This window comes from Aspergillus pseudotamarii (genome assembly GCF_009193445.1).
Source record: "Aspergillus pseudotamarii strain CBS 117625 unplaced genomic scaffold BDV38scaffold_21, whole genome shotgun sequence".
Lineage (NCBI taxonomy): Eukaryota > Fungi > Ascomycota > Eurotiomycetes > Eurotiales > Aspergillaceae > Aspergillus > Aspergillus pseudotamarii.
In genome coordinates, this window is record NW_022475035.1 from 440,840 (window position 1) to 458,864 (window position 18,025).

At 47.5% G+C, this 18,025-nt stretch overlaps 5 protein-coding genes across 5 annotated transcripts; 4 read left to right on the forward strand and 1 right to left on the reverse strand.

The window, feature by feature from the left end:
• Window positions 1-1,827: 1,827 nt before the first annotated feature.
• Window positions 1,828-3,214, forward strand: BDV38DRAFT_72914 (putative mitochondrial inner membrane protease subunit Imp2). The gene is made up of 2 exons (XM_032063845.1): window positions 1,828-2,653; window positions 2,737-3,214. The coding sequence occupies exons 1-2, from the start codon at window positions 2,175-2,177 to the stop codon at window positions 3,107-3,109; spliced, it is 852 nt and encodes a 283-aa protein (XP_031914556.1). The 5' UTR covers window positions 1,828-2,174; the 3' UTR covers window positions 3,110-3,214.
• Window positions 3,001-6,733, reverse strand: BDV38DRAFT_72907 (PH domain-containing protein). The gene is made up of 3 exons (XM_032063844.1): window positions 6,480-6,733; window positions 3,932-6,427; window positions 3,001-3,880 (listed from the first exon to the last, which is right to left on the reverse strand). The coding sequence occupies exons 1-3, from the start codon at window positions 6,597-6,599 to the stop codon at window positions 3,320-3,322; spliced, it is 3,177 nt and encodes a 1,058-aa protein (XP_031914557.1). The 5' UTR covers window positions 6,600-6,733; the 3' UTR covers window positions 3,001-3,319.
• Window positions 6,734-6,935: 202 nt separating this feature from the next.
• On the forward strand, window positions 6,936-8,091 carry BDV38DRAFT_244764 (GLTP domain-containing protein). Its single transcript, XM_032054363.1, has 4 exons — window positions 6,936-7,147; window positions 7,203-7,261; window positions 7,317-7,435; window positions 7,557-8,091. Exons 1-4 carry the CDS (start codon window positions 7,024-7,026, stop codon window positions 7,879-7,881), a joined length of 627 nt encoding a protein of 208 aa, XP_031914558.1. The 5' UTR covers window positions 6,936-7,023; the 3' UTR covers window positions 7,882-8,091.
• A 3,446-nt stretch (window positions 8,092-11,537) lies between these two features.
• On the forward strand, window positions 11,538-13,313 carry BDV38DRAFT_244767 (putative integral membrane protein). Its single transcript, XM_032054364.1, has 5 exons — window positions 11,538-11,991; window positions 12,055-12,159; window positions 12,228-12,619; window positions 12,688-12,752; window positions 12,821-13,313. Exons 1-5 carry the CDS (start codon window positions 11,839-11,841, stop codon window positions 13,201-13,203), a joined length of 1,098 nt encoding a protein of 365 aa, XP_031914559.1. The 5' UTR covers window positions 11,538-11,838; the 3' UTR covers window positions 13,204-13,313.
• A 215-nt stretch (window positions 13,314-13,528) lies between these two features.
• BDV38DRAFT_244768 (ion-transporting P-type ATPase SPF1) lies at window positions 13,529-17,907 on the forward strand. Its single transcript, XM_032054365.1, has 4 exons — window positions 13,529-13,701; window positions 13,753-17,050; window positions 17,104-17,240; window positions 17,292-17,907. Coding segments are annotated over exons 1-4 (3,897 nt in total). The 5' UTR covers window positions 13,529-13,699; the 3' UTR covers window positions 17,752-17,907.
• Window positions 17,908-18,025: the final 118 nt, after the last annotated feature.

Below are 18,025 nucleotides of genomic sequence, written 5' to 3' on the forward strand. Positions count from 1 at the left end.
GATGTATCTCTTCAAGTAGCTGGTATGATAGTATTCGCTATTTATTCTTTCTTCTAAGCGGTAAGCCAAACCCTGGGGGTGGGTGGGAGGGGCGCTGCCTTCTTATCCGCGGATGCTTCCCAGGTTTATATACATATAATATATTACACGGTATCTAACAGGTCGGAGCGTCCGTACAAGTAGGCCATTGTTAAGGCTTTGTTGTTCTCGGCCCCCGTACGAGGTGCTTTACGTCTTGCTATATGGCGCGACCCCGAAACCGAGTGAAGGGGTCGGTTATATATCTGAGGACCCAAGAATAATACCCTCCTTCGAACATAATCCATCTAACTGCACTGTCAAGTAAACCAGACAACCCCTACATTTAACCACCCCACAAGCGCATTCGACCAGACCCAATCAACAAGAGAGTCTGCTTCCTCGATTAGTATCCACAGGGAGTCGAGTAGATTAGCCCTTTTTGACCCGGTCAATTGTCAGTGACTCAATGTTCGGTCGCCCACCGGACACCCTGTCATTCTCCTGAACCGTCCCAGCGCACTAAACTCAGCTCGAATCACACAGGAACCATCGCATAGCTAAGAAAGCGGGGCCCGCAAAGGGGAAAAACAGTAGATATATATTACCCCCTTCAATAAGACTGGAGACCAGAAGAGTCTTACACGAATTCTCAAACCTCCAAGGGCTTTTGTACTCAGTGCTTATCGGCAGCCCTGCAGTTCAGAACTACCAACCGCTCGTACATAATTGATTAATTATCATGTTGTTATCATACTCAACCATAGAACCCTGATGAGAAATTGAGAATAGGTCTTCTACTACGACCAATAGATACTTCTACCAAACGTTTTACATCATAAGCTATAAGCCCAAACGGAGCCGGAGGGAGGGACTATTGGGAAGACTTCTATTAGATGGCCAGTTTGAAGGAAGTCGCCATCTGGATAGCAACCAAGCCTATTACGAAGCCTGTTTCATTAAAATAGTACATACCTTCATATGCAAGTGCAAGTTGCGGTCCTTATCCTATAGCCTGCACAGTAAAGTTGAAGATATACTAATAGCTACTTTCAATTCAGGATGGTGGTTGAAAAACTGGATTTTCAATTAATTTATGTCTCTTTCTTGGCCTAAGAATAATGCTGTCGTGCTTGTACTGTGGTACACATATAGCATAAAAAATAAGATGCTTTGCATATATAGCCAAATTCATAATTTAAAAGAGATTATCCATATTGTTGAGCGAAAGGCTTTAGGGCCTGAAGTACTACCTTGTATAAAATCATAATAAAGACTTGAAAAGCATAGCAAGAAGGATGTCTTCGCCGTCTGTTGCTGTTGCTGACACGGTTATAATGCTTGGACTAGAGAAGTGTTTGTTATAGACCACAACCTGTAAAAATACCTTGCGGAACTCAAAAAGTTGCTAAGGGGATTACATTATAGGGAAGAACCGAAAAAAAAGATTCGGTTGCACATAGCATGTCCTGGTTTCGATCCAGGGACCTATTTTTTGTTAGGAATCGGATTGTGATTGGCTGGTGAAAGGACAAATCGTACCTCCGGGTTATGAGCCCGGCCTGTTTATATGTTAGTTTATTGAACAAGTTTGATTGGATCACGTGATTAAACTTACGCTCTTCCCCTGAGCTAACATGCTCTAATGTGTGTTTTTTTCCACGAGCTTTGGATAAATCAATGTAGTAGTAGACATTCTAGACTGCAAAGAGATCACTGAATTTTAAGTTCTTACCTGGTGAGTCATGTATGATCAAAAGTATCACGGCGACTAGAACAATCTAATACTACTAGATGAATGGAACCAAGAGGATGCACAGCATAGTTGATCTCGCCTCGCTTGCAAAGATTTCAGCTATCTGATTTTGAATATACACCAGGAAGCATCAGATAAAGTGGCATATAAGATATATTGCAAACACTGCAAACAGCAGCACACCTCTGATATCACCGCGTCCAACGATAGCACAGTTGATTCCATATCAATCTCGTAACTGCAGCACAACTCCACGATAACCAGCCATTGCACCAAATATAATACACCTACAAAGGCGCAATTGTCCTACCAATAAAATCCTACCAACAACGCCTTACTACGCCGTCCATGGCCCCATAAATCCCAACACGCGACACCACGAAAAGAAGAACCCGCCCTCATGCCGACAAACATAGGCTCATCGCAAAAGCCCCCCGGCCCCAAATACCAAGTCCTCACACCAGAAGCCGCGAAATTCCGATCACAATTCGGATCATCACCGTCCCCAACCCAACCTCCATCCTCCACCGCAGCACCACCACCCCCCACTCAACCCGCCCCAGAACCATCTCGCAAGCCATTCTCCCTCTTCTCTCACTTCCGAAGTCGCTATGCGACGCTCCCCGTTCCAGTCCGCACAGGCTTTCGCGTTCTTCGCATATTAGCGCCCATTGTTCCGATTGGGCTCTTCTTCTCTGAACATGTCCTGGGGGTCATGTGGGTTAGCGGGCCGTCAATGACGCCCTACCTCAACGAGGACTACGAGCAGATGCATACGAAGCGCGATATGGTACTTGTGAATATGTGGCCGTGGGGCGGGGCCGGGTGGCCTTGGGAGCGGACGAGGAGGTTGGAGAGGGGGATGGTTGTCACGTTTCGGTATGTTTTCTGCTCGAAATTTCTATAGGGGGGTTTTTTTTGTTGGGAGGGTGGTCATTGACTGTTATTTTTTTCTTTGCTAGGTCGCCAGCCAATCCGGGCCATATTGCTATTAAACGTGTGGTTGGGCTTCCCGGGGATCGGATCACAACTCGCGATCCCTGTATGAAGCCCTCGCAGATTGTGCCGTTCAATCATGTTTGGTTGGAGGGTGATGCGGCGGATCCGAAGAGGTCGCTTGATAGTAATACTTATGGGCCTGTGAGTATTAGTCTGATCACGGGAAGGGTGATGGCTGTGATGTATCCGCGGTTTAGGATGCTTAAATGGACGGACTGGGAGCAGGGACTTGTCGAGGGTGATGATGAGCGGAAGTTAGGGGATAATTATCGTCATGAGGTAAGGGATCGTGTGTCGAAGGAAGCGGTCAAGTTAGAGCGACCTGTTCTATCATAAGAGGCTTCTACTTCTTGCCATTATGGGTATATGCTGTACTGTACATAGAGCTTTTGTATTATTATAAAGACACATGTATGAATACGTAGAAGATGCAGGAAACCTATATAAGGCAGTGAGCGTAGGAAGCACGCAATGAGTTGAGCAACAGGCCCAATATGTCGGACTAGAAGTTGTGGTTCATCCGGTGAACTCAGGTATTTGACTTGGCTAACCGTTTGTTGCAATTACGCGAACATCTTCCGGTTTGCTTTCTTGCAGCCGATCAATCTCGGATGCAATGCTCATGACCCAGCGGTCTTTGTCTACCCGGCTCCGTGCTTTAAATACGGCAGTTCGCCCATGAACACCTAGCTTGGAAACTTGCTTCAGCGTCTGCTTTGTTTGGCCTTTCTCCCCTTGCTCAAGTGCTCGAAAGAGGTTCTTGCGCAAAGGATGCCAAACCACGAAGGTAATGGCCATGTCTTCATCACTGCTCGTATAAGCGTCCGTAGAAAGATAAGCCCGGGGCAGGGTGCGATGGCTTGGGCGATTGCTATCGAAAGTTTGGTTGGTGTAGAGCAGATCAGACTCTGTCAACAGCCCCGAGTAAACGTAGCAGTCGCTTAGATCTATAGTTGCTTCAAGGCTAGAATGGACATGAGGGATCTCAGCACCGTTACGCTTTCTCAACGAGTTTCGGAAAATCAACAATTTCCCGTCAGTAAGAATAACGTTACATCGCTTGAATGTTGAGTGCCGCCGGGGTTTTCGAAAGAGTTGGCCGGACATCTGGGAAATATTAGCACCATTGATTACCCGAAAAGTGCATATGTGACCTACCTTGATCGCGCGACATCCGGTCAAAGCACACATATTGTGTAACAAAGGTGACGCTTCTGCCATCCTAACCTCCCACTTTCTGGCGAATTGCCCGACAATAGACTCCATCTCTTCGTCGATATCCAGTATTTCTAGGTTGCGCTGCCGCAAGATTTTGAGCTCCGCCGCATCAGCTGCACACCGTGCTTTCCAGTATTTCACAAGGGCATCAAGTCTCTTCATCCATTCCTTCTTAGTCCCCTCATCGTACGCCTGGAACCGGACAATAAGGTCATTATTCAGAAGCATCTCAAATGTTCTATCGTCGTCGAACTTCTGGGTTGCACCATCATCTCGCCGAGTGTCTCTTGCTTCAGGGTTGAACTCAACATCTGGGCCTTCCCGGATATTTCGGTCGGCAGGGCAACTGTCACGGTGCACATCACGCACTTCCTGCACTTGGCAGATATCGATGTAGCCATCAGCATTAGTCAGATTGTGGAGGTTCCTGCGAAGCTGTGCAAATGCTTCCTCGTCATGTCTCTTGATGTGCTCCTTATTGCCACTTGAGAGCCAAGTTATCTCTCCGTCCTGTAGTGGAAACGGATCAACATCATATGAAAGTGGCATTTCATTCAGAATGTCTTGTGTTGATGGAATATTCGAATCATCTGCATAAAGTCTCGGGGGAGCCGGCGGCAGGGACTTCGCGGGTCTGCAGAAAAACAAGTAATGGTCTTGAGTGAAACAGTACAGGCGCTTGAAGAACATTTTGTTCATGCGTTGATGCACACCTCTTTGCGATGTAAGGCGAATCAGGAAGCCCTCTACTGGCTCTGGCTCTTCGTCTCTCTTGTCGTCATTATGCACATGTGTACGATAATGTTGTCGCGGTCGTAGCTCGAGCTCGTGAGTTCTTTGCATTGCCAGGGTTCCGTACATTCTTTCCTCATTGATGCCGTGGACCCATTCCAAACGGTCGTATCGCTTCCAAGCAAGGCCCATTCTTTCAGTTTTAGACCATTTATGCAATACATCGGTCCATTCAGGATGTTTATCCAACAATTCAAAGCAACCACGTATAATGATCTCTGCGGCGGCGGCTTTCGGCGGTGCAGAATGAGCAAGTATCCCATTTCTCTCATTCGCCTCGAGACGCGCTTCCAACTGCTCAAAAGGGTTTTCAAATGTAAGTGATACCCCAAGGTCAGGTACGTTAATCGAAAGTGAAGACGCCCGGCGTCGTCCTAACGCATAACCTAGAGATGTGTACCATTCAACAGCGTGCGCTGTAGATTTAGGCCGTATGATGTAAATCTTTGTGCCACGCTTGCAGGGACCCCAGATCACAATAGTCTTATCCAGAGAAGAGTACAGGTTCAACTTTGCCTTCCTGCGACCTAATGAGATCGCATGATAAGGTTTCGCTTTAGTGTTGTATCTCTGTATCTCGGGGATAACACGCGTCTTGTACATCTGGAGAGTAAATGGCGCTTCCTCATCGGACGTCGCTCTAAAAACCACTAAGAATTCCCTCCAATTATCGGCAACCCTAGTTTCCATCCTCCAACTGTCGTTTTCACCGTAGTCTTCGGGGAGTTCATGTTCCGTCTCCTCGATTCGAACAAGCATCCTTTCAGCCTTGATAATCTCGCCTGCTTTTACTTTGTGTCGACGGGACAAAGTTCCTGAGACCATATTATGTGCACTCGAAATCCGAGATCGAAGTCGTTGCTGTCTATGTAGAAGATGATCGTTGTATTTAATGGCTCGCTTGTGGAAGCGAAGCCGTTCATCGCCCAGGTCTTCGGTACTCTCAACTTCCTGAGTTTCGGGGTCAGGTGTTGAGAGTGCTCTAGTAACTCGTCCTTTACCTTTGAGAAGTGAACTAGATCTTAGCAACGGGGTCGTAGATCCAAGTTCACTTTGCGATGCCATGGTGCTTGACTGACTGGCCTCATACTGACTCATGGTCCTTGATGTTGGTTTGCTCAGTGGTCTTATGGTCTCCCCACTGCTGTGGTCATCCGAGGCCTGCCCCACGCTATCTGGACTGGGGGCAATCTCCCTTGCTGTCATATAAGATTGCGCATCTGTTCCTGTACTAGCTGGAGTCCGGTTATGCCTCTCTGGGACCAACATTGAGGGGCCTGGTGGGTCAGAGGTATGGGAGGAGGGTAATTCAGTGGTTTCCCCTAGTGGTTCACTTAAGGTTCTGAGGGCCCTACTACCACTAGCCTCCTGCTCACTGGAGTCCTCTTCTTGTTCACCCTCTGTGGTATTCTCTGGCTCATCGTGCTTTGTCTGTTCTGGAGATAGCTCAATTCGCCCCGGGTCCTCTGTGTACTGTGCAACATCGGTCTCCGCCCGAAAAGTAACGGTTTTGGAGGAGTAATTCTTGAATCTAAGTCGCGTTTTATACCATGACTTGCGGTGGTTTTGCAGCCAGCCTTTGGGGATTGGCCCTATGAAGAATCGTCTGCTCGTTATATGGACGTGGTTGGCTGAAGCATAACGCTTTAGCGGCGATTAGTTTTCCTGACAGTGTATACAATGATAATACCCTTACCAACTTCTCAGCTGTGTAGAAATCCGGTTCCAGACCATGGTGGTGGTCATCAAATGCGGTGTGAAGGTCGGTCTCCATTGTGTCGCCAGCATGCTGAGCTAGGGGGTCATGAGTGCTCATTGCACGTTTCCACAACCACCAGACGTGAATATAAGGAGAGAGGTTTTATATAGCATTAGAAGAATAAGTTTGATTAGCCCCGGACCTATCACGATCCACAGAGGGGATGTGCAATCAGGAACCGATCGATCAGCGCCAGGTCTAAAGGTGGATTTCTGGCGATGACGTCGTTGTTCTTTGGCCCTGGTCACAGCTTTGCTTTGTTTGGGCTGTTTGATTCGTTTGCAGATGCAAATCAGGGGGCCAGGGTCTGGACCCGCTGATTGGCCTGGCCGCTTGCGTGGCCATTGTCCCGCTAACGGCGGTGTGACAGTTAAACATAACAGCTGGTGTGCCCCTCAACTGTCTCCTTTCTCTCTATTCTACTCAGCTATTTCTTTACTCTTTTCTCTCATCCCCTTATCCTCGTACATTACAATTCAAAATGGCTTCCCAGACCTGGTTTGATGGCCTCAAGAGGTCCTTTGCCGATGTTCCCGTTGGCGCAGACAAGTCCATCTCTACCACCGAGTTCCTCGAAGCCTCCGAATCCCTGACTACTTTGTTCGGTACGTAATTGAACTGAATTGATCATATAACCTGTTCAGTCCTGACGATATATAGATGTGCTCGGCTCCGCAGCATTCACTCCCGTCAAGAACGACCTCCTTGGAAATGTCAAGGTTCGGAACTTTCTACCCCATGTTCAAACTGCATGAAAATCTAACTTCGGTATAGAAACTCAAAGACCGGCAGCTGGCTGCCCCTGCTGAGTCTGAGACTGTTCAGTCTCTCTCTGTGAATGAGCTGAAGACCAAGAAACACACTGCGTCTGAAGGTCTGCTCTGGCTTGTTAGGTATGGACTGATTGTTACTCTCCGGTGGCTATTAGGGGTCGAACGTCTCCACTTATAGATGTTTCGAATATATGACATGGTCATACTTGTTTAATTAACTAACCACGTCAACTTTAAATAGGGGTCTTGACTTCACTACCCAATCCCTCCGCCGCCACGTCGACAACACTTCCGAGAAGCTCGCCGACTCCTTCCGCGGAGCCTACAAAGAAACCCTCAGCAAGCACCACGGTTGGGCTATAAAGCCGGTCTTCAACCTGGCCATGGGTGCTGCCCCTGACAACAAGACCTTCTACAAGTCCCTGGCCTCCAGTACCGCCGATGTCTCCGCCGAAACCGAGGCGAAGATCCAGGAGCAGTTGACCCGCGAGGTGAAGGCTCTGGAGAACATCGTTTCCATTCTTCAGAAGTTCCAGGAGCAGCCTGATGCCAAGTGGAAAAGCTAAAGATGGCCACTGGTATTTTTTCCATTCATCCACAACCTATTTCTAGTGCATAATATTTCATCACATGATGCTCTACTACATGTATATAGGTGACTATACATACCTGATTTCAGAAGCGAGCAGGACCTCTATTCAGGACACAGTTGCTTTATAAAAGGGCTCATCACATCATTTAAAGTTATTAGACAATCATACATATTATGTTGCTGTGCTGGCTTGCCTTTTAGTTTCTTGGTCACCATTGTGACTTAACGGATCTAAACAGACGGCTTGTGTCTTGCGATGATTCCATGCATAAGCCCTAGAATAGACGCTGTATTCCCGTATAACGGACAACGATATGTGGTGGCTGCCACACAAACTTGCAAGGAGTACCCGGATACTGGAGTTATCTTTGAGCAATGACCATTTGTAACTAGCAAATGGAAACTTCCGTAACCACAAGATCAGAGTCCTACCACATCTCACTGCCTACCTTCAGCATCATCGGTGGGGTAGTTTGACACATCGGAATAGCACGATTTCGTGTCTAGTCCCTGCATTCCAATTTGTTCTTGGAGCATGGCCGACAGCCGCCCTTGTGGGACAGCGTAGTGGACGCGTGAATAACGGGTTTCATTATGTATCTATCAGTTGTTCAACGGAATGGTGGCAGTCATTGATCGAAGTTGAGTGTTTATATGAGGGGCAAAAGTTGATAATGGTGCAACATTGTGGGTCTTCAAAAGAAGATCTAGTAGATATAGATAGCCCCCGTTCTTGGAGGTGCTGACACTGACAGGCATTGCTTGTCGAGCACTGGCCGCAAAAGGCAGTGTGGACCAGCATACCGAACAAAATATGCAATATACAAAAATGACCTCAGCAATGCTTCAACAGATGACTTCTCTCGACGGTCTGATTTAATGAGTTTTGTAGCGCACCGACTGGAAGAAGGTTGGATAAGAAATCCTTATCTCTCCGTGATAAGAGTTTAGGTGCGATGCCAGTTCACTGTAGGTCGGTTTCACATAAACAATTTGCTATGTTGCTTCCAACTAAAAATATCCCACGGACGTGACACCCGCGCACGTTTTTAACTGACAATATCCATAGAAAAGGACCCCAGCCTTATGCATGTCAAGCAAGATCGTGATACGATGTCTGTGTCAGAGTGAGATAGCCTGAAACATTTTTTCCAGCCCAACGTGCGCTGTCGAGAGGAAGCTAAGCTCGCCCCTCAAAGTTCAAGCGCTTGTTCTCCGGACTTGTTGCCGGTTTGAATACCGAAAGCCGGCTCTTCTCTTCGGTGTAAGGTTAGACTTTCGCGATAGTTGAATTTAAATGATAGTATTAGCTACGTATCGGGTTTAGATTGCCACACCAGGATTTGATCAACATAGCACCGTCTACAAGCAATTGTTGCCCTCTCCTTACAGGATCCATTACACCACGGAAAAAGGTACCTAAACCAACATTACCCGCTGCGGCAGTTGAACGAGAGAAGCTAAGAAAAAGGGGGAAGACAGATGCCGCTTCCGGCAGTGGATTTGCACTAATAATTACCCAAATAGCATAATTGATATGCATTTCACGCCTTACGAAAGTAGTGCCTTGGTTGATGAAACAAACCGCTGCGGTTTCGAAATGGGCCACTACGAGGCCTCTCGCCAAATATAACGAATAGTGATCTTGCTTGACAGGGCACTAGATCGGGCTTCTCCACAGGATGTCTTCGAGGTCCGGGGAGGAGAAATATTCTAGCTTGTGCTCGCATCTAGTGAAGGGCCTACCTATTTCTATACGTAGTAGATACGTATATCTCCGTACATAATACCTACTAGTATATAGTAATATACATATGTATGCAAAAGTGGTAGGGCGAATGAAAGGGTGTCAATGTGCTTGCAGCGTCACGCTTCTGCCCTATTTTAATCTTATTATGCACAGCATAAGGCAATGACGCAGGCGAAGGACGTGCTAAACATATCCCATCGGCAAAGCAGATAAATTACTGTGGATTCCCGGATGCCACTCCTGTGGGGTGGGATCCAGACCCTACGAACTTAGGGCTAAGCCGCTAAGGCCCAAATTGGTTGAACTCCCAGTATGCCCGTTACTTTGAATGTAACCTATCGTCGCGGTGTCGCTTTTTAGGGATTAGTCAACATGTGCACGAGTCGCCATGCCGTTGTGGGTAAAATAATGCAAGTGTATGCGCATATAGGGTTCTAAATGAGTCAGTGAGAGTTAATTCTAAACTCATGGACAATCAGACGGGATATCCTCGAAAGAAAAACAAGGTTTAGAGAATAGTCTAGAAACTAGTGATCCTCACGCACTGCTTAGCGATGGTGATAGACGCGCTGGAGGCTAAAAAGGGGTAGTTAGCGGTTTATGGCTGGTTTTCGGTGTGCTGATCCAAATGATGGAAGAATCTTAGTAGCCATTGCTTCGACCAACTTGCTGCAAGTCGTGAATTCTATCATGTCGATCATAAGATGGGATCAATTACGGAGTACTCAGTCTGTTTTCCCATCTGGATCTCCGATCAGCACTTGATGCTAGGGTACCACGCACAAAAGAGTTTCATTCTCGTATTCGATCTCCAAGAAGAGACGACTGGGGTTACGCATGTGATGATGATCCTTCAGAATGTAAGAATCTAGAGGGGTACTATTTAACTTACCCTACTCCATAAGTTAAATGTTCCTGACATCTTCGACCAAAACCTATAACTCGTTAGGCGGTATATTAATTAAATACCATTACAATTATAGCAAGCGGGTAGGATCGTGAACCATGGATTGTTCACCCACTCTACCCTATAGCACGGTCTGGAATGTGCATAGCTTATTTAGCTCTGGTAAAAAAGAAAAGAAAAAGAAAAAGTTTAAGGGAAATGGATTTGGTGGCTCTTCTAACTAGCCTCACTTGGCAGATGGGCTCCTTAGGTAATTTCTGTCAGTAGTTAACCTACATTTCTTCAAGGCCAATGGTAGCCCATGTGATTATTATAAGCACGTCCCGTTCATATTTTCAAGGAACATTCTGCAAAGCACATTAGTACATTATCGGATGCCAACGTCTCTTTATAGTCTATTCATAATTGAGGTTTGGAGAGGTTCTTGAGATTCCTGGCGAACTGTTTGTTACATTGTCGGGCCGGAGCGGACATTACGATGGCTATGGCTCCGCTCAAAGTCCGTGTTTGCCTCCACTGATGAACCCCTTCACCTTCGATGTTAGGTAATTACAACCCGTCCGTGTCCTCGTCTCTCCACTTATTCCATCGTCGGAACTATGGACCGTCACAGGCAGAAATCCACTCTAGTACCGTGGTCGACGCCCATAATTCTTGTCCAAGATAGAAGAACCTTAGTCGACTATTTCGTATTGCTTCTTCTCACTTTTAGTCTGGTCAGCACAGGGACCGGTTTTGTACATACATAGTAGTAGTACATCGTGCATCTTGACCCCTGCGTCTTAGGGCAAAAAAATTAAGAACTAGTAGACAATAGACCAGCCGAGGTCATCCTGGTAGTTCCGCACATGCCCTTGCTTAGTAGGCTCGCTTCCCAATAGCGTAAGCCCGGTTATGAGGCACGTTAAAGTTCTACTCTACGGCGCGCTGCTTTTCGAGCCACATAAAACGAAAATGTCAATGACACTATCCCCACACACCCAACGAAGTGGCACCTGGAGTTGGCTCCAGTCGGCACTTTCGATGCAACTAACTCCCTGGAGTCGCATGCTTGCCACTGCAACTGTAAAAGTGTAATTGTCAAGCGTATTTTTTTAGCGCAAAGGCCCATTCTCCTTCCCCCCCTATAATGTTTGGTATCCCGCAGTTGGAAGGATGATATCTTGAATTGCATCTAATTTTTGTGGTTCTCTTTTCCCGCTCCTCCTAGGGGATGTCCTTGGCTTTCTAGATTATGCATCCTGCTTGATCTAATCAAGCTCTTTTGCTTCACGATGGTAGAATTCAAGGGCCGCAGCGAACAAATCTTTGTCGTCACCATCATTTTTCTGGGAATTTCCTTCATCTCCGTCTGTCTACGATGTTTTGTCCGGCTGAAGTTGGTAAAAGCCTTCGGGTGGGATGATATTTTCATGGTGTTCGCAATGGTATGTGGTTGTCTTACCGGTATCCGTAGTAGGTATTGTCGAAGCGAACTAATTCAATCGCAGGCCTTGAATATATTGTTCGCATTATGCGGTATAACAGGGGCGGTTTATGGTATAGGTCGAAAGATGGTAGACCTTGAGCCTCAACATATTGAAGCCGCGTTGTTTGTGCGTGTACCCCAAGCGATCCCAAATTGACATTCTGCGTATTCTTTGACTTACGCACTTCGATACAGTGGTGGTGGCTCGGCCAGACAAGCTATGTCTTCACATGTGTTATTGCCAAGATTTCTATCGCACTAGCACTTCTTCGCCTCACGGTCGCCAAACTCCATACGATACTCCTCTGGGTCGTCATTGGCGTCTCAACTGTTGTGGGCCTTGTATTTTGGTTCATGTTGACATTGCAATGCCACCCGGTGCAGTATTTCTGGCAGCGGCTGAGGCCGGGAGCTTCTGGAACTTGTATGAATACCGACCACCTCATTGAGATCGCCTACGTTTACAGTGTCTTCGCCACGATCTGCGACTTTATCCTGGGTCTGTTGCCCATCGCCCTGGTGTGGAACCTGCAAATGAACACGAAGACAAAGGCTGCTTTGGCTGGTATTTTAAGCTTGGGTTGCATGTAAGTGTGAAATTGCCATATGTGCATACTTTTGCCTTTGGTTCTATTGCTGATTGTCTGGGACTTAGTGCGAGTGCTGCCGTTATAGTCCGTATTCCTTACCTTCATCACTATAAAGACAAGGAATTCCTCTGTGAGATCTCACTGATATCCCTGCGCTAAACCGGGAAACACTCCTAGCTAACACACTGGGCTGCTTAGATGCAACAGCCGATATTTCAATCTGGTCAAATGTTGAAGCTGGCCTTGGTATAACGGCAGGAAGTCTCGTCACGCTTCGCCCACTCTTCCGCTGGTTTCGGGGAACTAGCTATGGTGCCACCCATAGTTTAAAAAGAACGACCGGTAGCGTCCCCCTGTCGAGCATGAACGGCAATGGAACGCTGCAATCCAAAAATGAGCGTGCAGCGGCGACAAGATACTGGAGACCAGATATCGAGCCCGAGGACTCGCAGGCGATTGTCACCACAGTCCAGACTTCCCACAGTGGGAACAGCAGCCAGGAGGACCTGAATCCTAAGCAACATCCTATGAACGGTGTCAACGTGCACAAATCATTTTATGTATCATCTGATGAGATGTAAAATATTAATTATAATTCATGAAACGAATTTACTAGAGTTTAGCCCAAAATAAATGGAAAGGAAAAAAAGAAAGAAAAAGTAAAAGAAAAAGAAATCAATACTTCAACTTGGTTGAAATTTATCTTGAAATTTGAAATAGAACCAGTGTACGGAGTATCATGGATGGAAACTGTTGCTGTAATGGATCAATTCAAGGTGATTCGCTACCTGCATCGGATTGGAAAATGTCAGTTCCGTACATGGCACGTGGCGCCAGCCAATCGAAGACGCGCGACGACGGACTTTGAGAGTTAAGCGGCGAAACCTCCGGAAGGAAAATTATAGTGTCGAGGTGGCTTCTTTGCGGCGTTTCTTGACGGCCTTTTGCTTTCGAATCTAAACAACCTGAAGGGATTGGCAGCCTTTCTTCTCTTTTTCCTATGGTCTACTGAATCTCCCATCTCATATTCTAGCCTCGCGTCGTTTGACCCGGGTCGTGGTCATTCGAGTACTCACCATGTTAGTGACGTTCTCTTGTCGCGTGCAATTACAAGACTGACCAGCGTATAGGGCAAAACTCGTAGATGATCCGCAGATCAAATATGCGTCGTTCCATAACCCACTTCCTGTCCAGCTTCACACTTATGTCTGGCCGTTTCTAATCGTCTGGCCTGCATTCTTGTCCATCTACCTCTCTCCTGAGCGCTACGATACGTATATTCAAGGCCAAGAATGGACCTTCGTCTGGCTTACATCGATTATTACGGCTCAATCGCTCCTTTGGTTGATGACGAAATGGAATATCAACATCCAAACATTGTTCACGGCAACCAGTACCAAGTCGATCGATTCTGCACAGCTCATCAAGGTGATCCCCGCGGCCAACGCCGGATCGGCCGAAATATGTCCTCTGATACGCGATTCCATGGGTGGAAAGATCACAATCTCGTTTCTGTTCCAGAAGCGTCGGTTCCTGTATTATCCGGAACGCCGGTGCTTTGGGCCCCTATCATACGTTCTTGATGCCGAACCCAAACCCGCCATCAAGATCTTCCAAGAGAATCAGGGATTAGCGTCCAAGGCCGAAGTAGAGCGCATCCAGCATCACTATGGGGACAACAAGTTTGATATTCCTGTTCCGGGATTCATTGAACTTTTCCAGGAGCATGCTGTGGCGCCTTTCTTCGTCTTCCAGATCTTCTGCGTCGGGTTGTGGATGCTGGATGAATATTGGTACTACTCCCTGTTCACACTCTTCATGCTGGTTGCATTCGAGAGCACCGTAGTTTGGCAGCGCCAACGGACTCTTAGTGAGTTTCGAGGTATGAATATCAAACCTTACGATGTATGGGTGCACCGTGAGAGGAAATGGCAGGAGATCACCAGTGACAAGCTTCTGCCCGGCGATCTGATGTCAGTGAGTCGGACCAAGGAAGATAGCGGAGTGGCCTGTGATATTCTTCTGGTCGAAGGTAGTGTCATTGTCAACGAGGCCATGCTCTCCGGAGAGAGTACCCCACTTCTGAAGGAATCTATCCAACTTAGACCTGGAGACGATTTGATCGAACCGGATGGTCTAGACAAGAATGCCTTTGTGCATGGTGGTACCAAGGTTTTGCAGATCACTCATCCGAACTCTAACTTGGAGGAATCAGAGAAGAGCACGTCGAAGGTTCCTTCTCCCCCTGACAATGGCGCCATCGGTATCGTGGTGAAGACTGGCTTTGAAACCAGTCAAGGTAGCCTCGTACGTACTATGATCTACTCGACAGAGCGCGTCTCGGCCAACAATGTGGAAGCTTTGCTTTTCATTCTGTTCCTTCTCATTTTTGCCATCGCCGCTTCATGGTATGTATGGCAAGAAGGTGTCGCAAAAGACCGCAAGAGGTCGAAGTTGCTTCTTGATTGCGTCCTTATCATCACCAGCGTTGTTCCTCCTGAGCTTCCCATGGAACTCAGCCTTGCTGTCAACACAAGTCTCGCTGCTCTGAGCAAGTTTGCTATTTTCTGCACCGAGCCTTTCCGGATTCCCTTCGCGGGGCGTGTTGATGTCGCTTGCTTCGATAAAACTGGTACATTAACCGGAGAGGATCTCGTCGTCGACGGTATTGCGGGTCTTACTTTGGGTCATGAAGGCGCGAAGGTCGAAAAGGATGGCGCTCATACCGAGCTTGCCAAGGGCGGCAACATCGAAGTGGACACTACTCTTGTCCTTGCGAGCGCCCACGCTCTCGTCAAATTGGATGAAGGAGAAGTCGTTGGTGATCCAATGGAGAAAGCTACTTTACAGTGGCTCGGTTGGACCTTGGGCAAGAACGATACTTTGACTCCCAAGAATGCATCGGCAGCCGATCCTTCCCGTGTTCCTGAATCGGTTCAGGTCAAAAGGCGATTCCAGTTCTCCTCGGCTTTGAAGCGTCAGAGCACAATCGCAACGGTTGTCACTAATGACCGAAAATCATCCAAGAAAAACAAATCAACCTTCGTTGGCGTCAAAGGTGCTCCGGAAACTATCAGATCTATGCTTGTGGACACCCCTCCCAACTATGAAGAGACGTTCAAGTACTTCACTCGTAATGGTGCTCGTGTTCTTGCTCTCGCCTACAAGTATCTTTCTCACGAGGCCGAATTGTCCCAGGGACGCATCAACAACTACACTCGTGAGGAAGTAGAATCTGAACTGATTTTCGCTGGTTTCCTTGTCTTGCAGTGCCCTTTGAAGGAAGATGCCATCAAAGCCGTGCGCATGTTGAATGAGAGCAGCCACCGTGTTGTTATGATCACTGGCGATAATCCATTGACCGCTGTTCACGTTGCGCGCCAAGTTGAGATCGTAGATCGTGAAGTTCTGATTCTCGATGCCCCGGAACACGACACCTCTGGAACAAGGTTGGTCTGGCGGAGTATCGATGACAAGTTCAACCGTGATGTGGATCCTACTCAGAACTTGGACTCTGAGATTTTGAAGACGAAAGACATCTGTATCACTGGCTACGCTTTGGCTAAGTTCAAGGGTCAGAAAGCCTTCTCGGAACTCCTACGTCACACATGGGTATATGCTCGCGTCTCTCCTAAGCAGAAGGAGGACATTCTCCTCGGCCTCAAGGATGCTGGTTATACAACTCTGATGTGTGGTGACGGCACCAATGATGTTGGAGCTCTGAAGCAAGCACATGTTGGCGTTGCTCTTCTGAATGGATCCCCTGAAGATCTTACGAAGATTGCCGAGCACTACCGAACAACAAAGATGAAGGAGATCTACGAGAAGCAGGTCGCCATGATGCAGCGTTTCAACCAGCCATCGCCGCCTGTGCCTTTGCAAATTGCCCACCTGTATCCTCCTGGTCCCAGCAACCCACACTATCAGAAAGCTATGGAAAGGGAAGCGGCAAAGAGAGGATCGGCTGCTGTAGCAAACGCGCAAAATCCAGCGGACGGCATTCCCACGATTACATCGCCTGGTGCGCAAGCACTCCAGCAGTCCAATGCTAACTTGACTCCTCAACAGCAGCGCCAGCAGCAAGCTTCTGCCGCGGCGGCTGGATTGGCAGACAAGCTTACCAGCTCCATGATGGAACAGGAATTGGATGAAAATGAGCCTCCCACGATCAAACTGGGAGACGCATCGGTTGCTGCGCCTTTCACTAGCAAGTTGGCCAATGTTATCGCCATTCCCAATATCCTTCGTCAAGGCCGTTGTACGCTCGTTGCGACAATCCAGATGTACAAAATCCTTGCTCTGAATTGCTTGATCAGTGCCTATAGTCTGAGCGTTATCTACCTCGATGGAATTAAGTTCGGTGACGGTCAGGTGACCATCAGCGGCATGGTGATGAGTGTCTGCTTCCTTTCGATTTCACGCGCAAAGGTAAAACATCACGTAAGCGACATGTCCAATGCGATGCTAACTTGATATTCTAGTCCGTGGAAGGTCTGTCCAAAGAACGCCCTCAGCCTAACATTTTCAACGTGTATATCATTGGCTCGGTGCTTGGGCAGTTTGCGATCCACATTGTGACTCTGATCTATTTGTCGAATTATGTCTATTCAATTGAACCGTACGTCCCTTCGTTTGAACCATGCTGGGGTATCTTGCTGACACTTCCCAGGAGAAAATCCGACATCGATTTGGAGGGAGACTTCGAGCCATCCCTACTCAACAGCGCCATTTACCTACTTCAACTCATTCAACAGATCTCTACCTTCTCTATCAACTACCAGGGCCGTCCTTTCAGAGAGTCCATCCGCGAGAACAAGGCCATGTACTGGGGCTTGGTGGGAGCATCGGCTATGGCCTTCTCTTGCGCCACTGAGTTCATTCCCGAGCTCAACGAAAAGCTGCGCCTCGTCCCGTTCAGTACGGAGTTCAAGCTCACGTTGACTGTCCTGATGATCTTCGACTACGCCGGTTGCTGGGTTATTGAGAATGTACTGAAGACCCTGTTCAGTGATTTCCGCCCGAAGGACATTGCCGTGCGCCGTCCTGACCAGCTCAAGCGGGAAACCGCCCGTAAGGCCAAGGAGGAGCTGGAGAAGTTGTCTGCGCAAGAAGCGCAGAGGAATGTTTAAATTATTTACTCTTCTCTAGATCTTTTTAGGGGGTATGGTGTTTAGATATACTACCGTTGCTGTGAACGGATAGACGTCTTATGCATTGGCATGTATGAGAGAGTATCATGCTGTAAAGTGTTCTATACAATTCAATTATTAGATGAGTATGGTCGATTAAGGTTCAAGATCACGTTCTACTGTGCAAATGGTGTACTGTTGATAAATTTAAGCCAAGCCTTAAGGCTTGGTAGAGTAGTATACTACATGGCTGTTTCTGCCTCAGGCATCACAG

Bases quoted from the DNA above. Each gene is read 5' to 3' on its own strand.
- BDV38DRAFT_244768 (XM_032054365.1), top strand. The intron at 17,051-17,103 runs GTAAAACATCAC...TTGATATTCTAG, and splicing joins TTTCGATTTCACGCGCAAAG to TCCGTGGAAGGTCTGTCCAA. The intron at 17,241-17,291 runs GTACGTCCCTTC...GACACTTCCCAG, and splicing joins TATGTCTATTCAATTGAACC to GAGAAAATCCGACATCGATT.
- BDV38DRAFT_72914 (XM_032063845.1), top strand. From the start codon at position 2,175: ATGCCGACAAACATAGGCTCATCGCAAAAGCCCCCCGGCCCCAAATAC. The intron at 2,654-2,736 runs GTATGTTTTCTG...TTTCTTTGCTAG, and splicing joins GGGATGGTTGTCACGTTTCG to GTCGCCAGCCAATCCGGGCC.
- BDV38DRAFT_244767 (XM_032054364.1), top strand. From the start codon at position 11,839: ATGGTAGAATTCAAGGGCCGCAGCGAACAAATCTTTGTCGTCACCATC. The intron at 12,160-12,227 runs GTGCGTGTACCC...ACTTCGATACAG, and splicing joins ATATTGAAGCCGCGTTGTTT to TGGTGGTGGCTCGGCCAGAC. The intron at 12,753-12,820 runs GTGAGATCTCAC...TGGGCTGCTTAG, and splicing joins TAAAGACAAGGAATTCCTCT to ATGCAACAGCCGATATTTCA.
- BDV38DRAFT_244764 (XM_032054363.1), top strand. From the start codon at position 7,024: ATGGCTTCCCAGACCTGGTTTGATGGCCTCAAGAGGTCCTTTGCCGAT. The intron at 7,262-7,316 runs GTTCGGAACTTT...ACTTCGGTATAG, and splicing joins ACCTCCTTGGAAATGTCAAG to AAACTCAAAGACCGGCAGCT. The intron at 7,436-7,556 runs GTATGGACTGAT...AACTTTAAATAG, and splicing joins GGTCTGCTCTGGCTTGTTAG to GGGTCTTGACTTCACTACCC.
- BDV38DRAFT_72907 (XM_032063844.1), bottom strand. From the start codon at position 6,599: ATGAGCACTCATGACCCCCTAGCTCAGCATGCTGGCGACACAATGGAG. The intron at 6,428-6,479 runs GTAAGGGTATTA...TCGCCGCTAAAG, and splicing joins TCTACACAGCTGAGAAGTTG to CGTTATGCTTCAGCCAACCA. The intron at 3,881-3,931 runs GTAGGTCACATA...AATATTTCCCAG, and splicing joins CCGGATGTCGCGCGATCAAG to ATGTCCGGCCAACTCTTTCG.